This window comes from Microcebus murinus, chromosome 2, assembly GCF_040939455.1.
Source record: "Microcebus murinus isolate Inina chromosome 2, M.murinus_Inina_mat1.0, whole genome shotgun sequence".
Classification (NCBI taxonomy): Eukaryota; Metazoa; Chordata; class Mammalia; order Primates; family Cheirogaleidae; genus Microcebus; species Microcebus murinus.
The window spans coordinates 68,199,586-68,205,832 of record NC_134105.1 but is presented as its reverse complement, the minus strand read 5'-3'; the positions used below and the strand labels follow the sequence as shown (position 1 = coordinate 68,205,832).

Below are 6,247 nucleotides of genomic sequence, written 5' to 3'. Positions count from 1 at the left end.
AACAACCAAAACCCAAAGATTAAAGGCCAGATAATACAATGGCTCAAGAGAGAAATCAGAGCAACAACATCCAACCCAACAGAATGAACAATAATCTACCTTACCTATCAGTTCTCTCAATAAATGTGAATGGCTTAAACTCTCCACTCAAGAGACATAGGCTGGCTGAATGGATAAGAAAATACAGGCCAAGTATATGCTGTCTTCAGGAAACACATCTAACCTGCAAGGATGCATATAGACTAAATCCAGAATCCAGCTCTACTGGTTTGAATAGCATCTCCCCAAAATTCATATCCACTAGAACCTCAGAATGTGATCTTATACGAAAATAATGTCTCTACACATGTAATTAAGTTGAGGTCATGCTGAATTATGGTGGGATCTAAATCCAGTGACTGGTGTGCTTATAAGAAGAAGGAAATTTAGATACAAAAACACAGGAGGAAACACAAGGAAGACAGCCATGTGAAGATGAAGGCAGAGGCCGGGTGCGGTGGCTCACACCTGTAATCCTAGCACTTTGGGAGGCCGAGGTGGGAGGATTGCTTGAGCTCAGGAGTTTCACCCCTTCTCTACTATAAATAGAAAGAAATTAGCCAAACAACTAAAAATAGAAAAAATTAGCCGGGCGCGATGGCACATGCCTGTGGTCCCAGCTACTCGGGAGGCTGAGGCAGGAGGATCGCTTGAGCCCAGGAGTTTGAGGTTGCTATGAGCTAGGCTGACACCATGGCACTCTAGCCCAGGCAACAGAGTGAGACTCTGTCTCAAAAAAAAAAAAAAAAAAAATGAAAGCGGAGATTGAAGTTATTGCTGCCATAAGCCAAGGAGTGCCAAAGATTGCAACAGAAGCTAGAAAGAGGAAAGGAAAGATTCTTCCCTAGAGCCTTCAAAGAGAATATGGCTCTGCCAATTTTGAACTTCTAGCCTCCAAAACTGTAAGACAAAAATATTCATTGTTTTAGGTCACATAGTTGTAGTAATTCAGTATGGCACCCCTAAGAAACTAATACACTGGCCTAGGTCTGTCAGATGCAAAACATCCCCATTTTTAACCATTATGATACACTGCATTATGTTTGTAGCACCTAAACAGCATCCTTCACAGTGCATTTATTAGATGCCTTGTATTTCACAGGAGGCAGATGGTGTACCTACAAGTTAATGTGGGGATGGAGGCTATGTTAGAAGGTAGGGAGGAGGTGGAATATTACAAGGTAGAGAATGGGTGCAGCTGTCTTCTTGAAAATATACCCAACCTTCATTACAGTCTGACCTGTGATTTAGCAGAAAAGGGGAAATGAGTTTGCTATAGAAGGAAACATGATGTTTAGAAAACAAGAAGGATTGGGAACTGCAAAGTGTGCCACAAATTAGCTCTATGATTAGGCACATGGCATTCAGATGTGGCTGCTTTGACCCAGGCAATTCATCTCGAGAATATTGAGACATAGCCTGAAAAGCAAAATGTTAAACCTTGTGCTACAAAAAAATTCATCCTCATTCAGTGCCCCATATCCCTGATCCTCATTCTGTAACTCCCACTTCTGACACAGAACAGGCACTTAACTTCTTAGTTGACTAACTAAATAAATGAGTTAATGTCGAGGTTAGAAGAAGGTTGGAGGTGTCAGAACTGAAATAATGGACAAAGACAGGGAAAGAGTCAGAAGTATAGCAAAGGCATGAAAGAATGCTCAAGAATCAGAGTGTCTGCTACTAATATTGGGTAATCAAAAGCCACAACAGAAGCAAATGTGGCAATGTATCAACATTTGTTAAATATTGGTAGTGAGCACAGGATGTTTGTAATATTATTCTTTATCATTTGGTGAGTTCAAAATGTTTCATTTAAAAAAGAACAACGGTACCAAAGCGACCTCAAAATGGCTGGATCAAAATGGGTATGTTAAATTGGCAGTATTCAATGCACTTGCTTGGATGGTTTCTGAATCCTCTATTTTGTAAGGTTTTTCGGCGGTGGCGAAAAGAAAAGAGACACAGAAAGAGAAAGAGTAGGGGGGCCAAACCACGTGGCTTTATTATACACTCGTGGACGAGGTTCTGGGGCCCCAAGAGCGGGGGCCCCGGAAGTCGCCGCAGTTTGAAGGGGCTGAGGCCTTTTATACCCTTTAGGCAGGGCTAGGGACTTGTGGCGGGAAGAGCTGGGATTCTCTATTGTGACCTTGGAAGGTCGTTGAGAAACAGGAGGGGCTGGAGGTATTGTGGAATCCAGGAGCGAATCCAGGTGGAGATCTGGGTGTGGTTCCTCTCAGTGGGGCCTGGCAGTTTGTCCTTGGCAGGTCAGGTCACTAAGCGTTTTCTTTTTCCATCTAGGGAGGGGAGGGGGCCCCTGCCACCAGCCTTACATATTTCACCAGTAGCCCTGACATGGTTGAGGCCAAACAGTTCATTCCCACAGATAGATAGACTAATACAACTCTTTGGGGGACAATCTGTGGAAATATATATATATGAAAATCCATAAAAAGCATTTCCTTGGGCTTTGTACTCCTCCTGGGAATTTATGCAAAGCCAATGATAATTCAAAAGGAAAAGGGGTGGAAATACATTGATAATTTTATGACAAATAACAATAAAAACCTGAGAACAGTTGAAGGGAACAATGGGAGGTGCTTGCCACTGCTCCCACCCTGGTCACACCACCATCATTTGTGCCTGGATGGCTGTGGTAGCCCCCAGCTGGCCTCTCTGCTTCCACCCTACCTGTACAATCTACTCTCTACCCAGCAGCCAGAGTGATGCTTTCAAGATGAAATCCAATTGTTTCCCCACTTTTCTTCAAAATGTTCTCACCACCCTCGCTGCTACAACCCTGGTCTGAACCACTACCTTCTGGGACCTGGGTTACAGCAATAGCTCCCTGGCTGGTCCCCCTTCTCCCACCTTCCTTCCCTTTAGCATAACAGTGAAAGTGCTCCTTTTTAAATCATAAATCAGATTATGTCACTCCTCTGCTCAGAATCCTCCAGTAGCTTTCCGTCTGACTCAGAATAAACCTATATGACTCAGAGCAAAGTTAGAGCAAACTTTTATGGTGGCACACAAGGAGTTCACCTCCTTCCCAGTCACACTGGAGGCTGCGTTGGCTGTTCACTGTACTCATAATGCTCTTCCTCCATGTGCCCGCATGGCTCACTCCCTCACTGCCTTTGAGCAGCAAGTCAAATCTCTCTCCTCAGGGAGGTCTGCACTGACCATCCTATTTTAAATCTTACCATTCCATACTGCCTCATCCTACTTCCCTGTTTTATTTCTTTTTCCTCTTAGCATTTATCATATTCCAATATACTAAATAGCTTACATAAAAATTTTCAAACGTCTACCTCCTCTACCCTAAATGCACATACACTAGAATACAAATTCCATGAGGAAAGGGATTTTTTATCTGTTTTGTTCGCAGCTATTTCCCCAGTAAGTAGAATAGTGCCTGGCACACAGTTGGCATTCAATAAATATCTGTTAAATGAAAAAATAATGGTTAAGTAAATCAGGTTATGCCAAGATGATGGAAAATTAAACAATAAGAAAAAAACTGCACTTGTACTGTGTATCAACGTGGAAAAAGACACATGACAATATTAATGTAAAAATCAGAATCCCTGTCTCACAGCCACAGACCCAGCCTTGAGTGTGCAGCCCACCTGAATGCTCCCCACAGCTGCTACTACCCTTTGTAATGGCCAACAGGGGACCTGTGTATGGCCTGAGCCAGAAGGTACAGCAGAAGATTTGGAAACAACACGATGCAGACCTGGAGCAGATCCTGATCCAGTGGATCACTGCCCAGTGCCCCAAAGATGTGGTCTGGCCCCAGCATGGATGTCAGAATTTCCAGAACTGGCTCAAGGATGGCATGGTGCTGTGTGAACTCATTAATGGACTGTACCCCAAGGGGCAGGCCCCAGTAAAGAAGACACAGGCCTTCAAACAGATGGAGCAGATCTCTCAATTCCTGCAAGTAGCTGAGCACCACGGCATTAGCAACACTGACATCTTCCAAACTGTGGACTTCTGGGAAGGTGGGCCAGGGCCAGGGTCTAGGGCCTGTCATCCAGGAGACCAGAGATTGGTGTGGGCCATCTTGACTAGGCAGAAGGCACCAGTTTCCAGCTCCCTGATGACAAGAGGGATGTGTATGTCTCACAGAGAATGGGCCATGTTAGGGGTTGGTATGAAGGGTATGGGGATGAAGAGTAAAAGGAATTAGGAAACTGGGCATGCTGGATAGAAGTGGAACCCTAGCACCCAGGACACCAGCTCTGCTGAGGCCAATACATTCCCATTCTCCTCAGGAAAGAACATGGCCTGTGTGCAGCGGACCCTGATGAACCTGGGTGGGCTGGTGGTAGCCCGGGATGATGGGCTCTTCTTTGGGGATGCCAATTGGTTCCCTAAGAAATCCAAGGAGAACCCTCGGAACTTCTCAGACAACTAGCTGCAAGAGGACAAGAACGTGATTGGGTTACAGATGGGCACCAACCACTGGGCGTCTCAGGTAGGCATGACAGGCTATGGGATGCCATGCCAGATTCTCTGATCCCACCCCTGCCTCTGCCTTCCCATGAATGATTAATATATGTGTGTATATATATATTTTAGCAGTGACATTCCCTGAGCTCCCCTGAGCTCTCAAGCTCCCGTCTGCCAGGGCGAGGATCCAGCCTGTCCTGTCACTTCTGAGGTGCTCGATGGCGGCCTCTCCCTTGTGCTTACTAATACATTCCCTCCCCCACACCAATCAAAACTGGACCAGCTGGCCTCTTCTTTTCCCCTGGAACCAAAATTTGGGGACCTCTCCCTCTGCCCCTATGCCTGTCCTCTTTCCCTCTGGCCTCTCCTGCCCCTGAGCTCTGTGCCCTCCATCCATTCCTTGGCTGGGAGTCAGGGATGCTGCCTTCTGGCCTTCCTTCTACAAATATGCCTCTCCCACAGCTGTGGCTGCAGGGACTTAATTTATAGGGAGGAGCCTGTGGCAGCTGCCACCTCAGCCACAGCTGGACTGCGCTCACCACACATCTGGGGCAGCCTTCCCTGGCAGAGGCCCTTGTGGCTTCTCATTTTACATTCCCTTCGCTGTGGCTAAGGGGTGGGGGTGTGGGGACAGAGAAAGGAGGCTGCCAACCATGGCCTGGGATTTGAGGAACATAAGTTTGTTGATTGAATAAAGAATCCCAGTCTTTTCTGGCAAAAAGAAAAAAATCCCTAGGTTGTGATCAAAGCTACATCGTTGTGGCTTTAGCAGCATTGTTCTTTTTTTTCTGATTCTTTTGCTTTCCCTTCCCTTAAATGTTTGGGTTTCCAAGTTTGTCCTTGGTCCTCTTGTCATTTTTATCTACTCTGTAGCTTCAAATACCATCCAGTTTATTTAGCATGTTGTCCAAACAACCATCTTGGGCTCAGGGCTCTATCTGGAGCTTCTCACCCACATTTCTCTGGTTGCTTTGCATACATTGCTATCAGTAGTTAGAATATGGTCTGGGGGCTGGGCGCGGTGGCTCACGACTGTAATCCTAGCACTCTGGGAGGCCGAGGCAGGAGGATTGCTCAAGGTCAGGAGTTCAAAACCAGCCTGAGCAAGAGCAAGACCCCATCTCTACTATAAATAGAAAGAAATTAATTGGCTAACTAAGATATGTATACAAAAAATTAGCCAGGCATGGTGGCACATGCCTGTAGTCCCAGCTACTCCGGAGGCTGAGGCAGGAGGATCGCTTGAGCCCAGGAGTTTGAGGTTGCTGTGAGCTAGGCTGACACCATGGGCACTCACTCTAGCCTGGGCAACAAAGTGAGACTTTGTCTCAAAAAAAAAGAATACGGTCTGGGAACAGTCGTCTGCTCATCGGTCTCCTCCAATAAAATGGATAACTCTTACAGCAAAACAGTTCTATAACATATTAATAAGGACTCAAGAAATGTTTTAAGCCGGGCGCGGTGGCTCACGCCTGTAATCCTAGCACTCTGGAAGGCTGAGGCGGGCGGATTGCTCGAGGTCAGGAGTTCGAAACCAGCCTGAGCAAGACCCCGTCTCTACTATAAAGAGAAAGAAATTAATTGGCCAACTAATATATATATAAAATTAGCCGGGCATGGTGGCGCATGCCTGTAGTCCCAGCTACTCGGGAGGCTGAGGCAGAAGGATTGCTTGAGCCCAGGAGTTGAGGTTGCTGTGAGCTAGGCTGACGCCACGGCACTCACTCTAGCCTGGTCAACAAGGGAGACT

General features: G+C 46.2%; 1 protein-coding gene across 1 annotated transcript; it reads left to right on the top strand.

Moving 5' to 3' along the window:
- The first annotated feature begins 3,703 nt into the window (after positions 1-3,703).
- LOC105861765 (transgelin-2-like) lies at positions 3,704-4,501 on the top strand. Its single transcript, XM_012747533.2, has 2 exons — positions 3,704-4,046; positions 4,320-4,501. Exons 1-2 carry the CDS (start codon positions 3,704-3,706, stop codon positions 4,460-4,462), a joined length of 486 nt encoding a protein of 161 aa, XP_012602987.2. The 3' UTR covers positions 4,463-4,501.
- Positions 4,502-6,247: the final 1,746 nt, after the last annotated feature.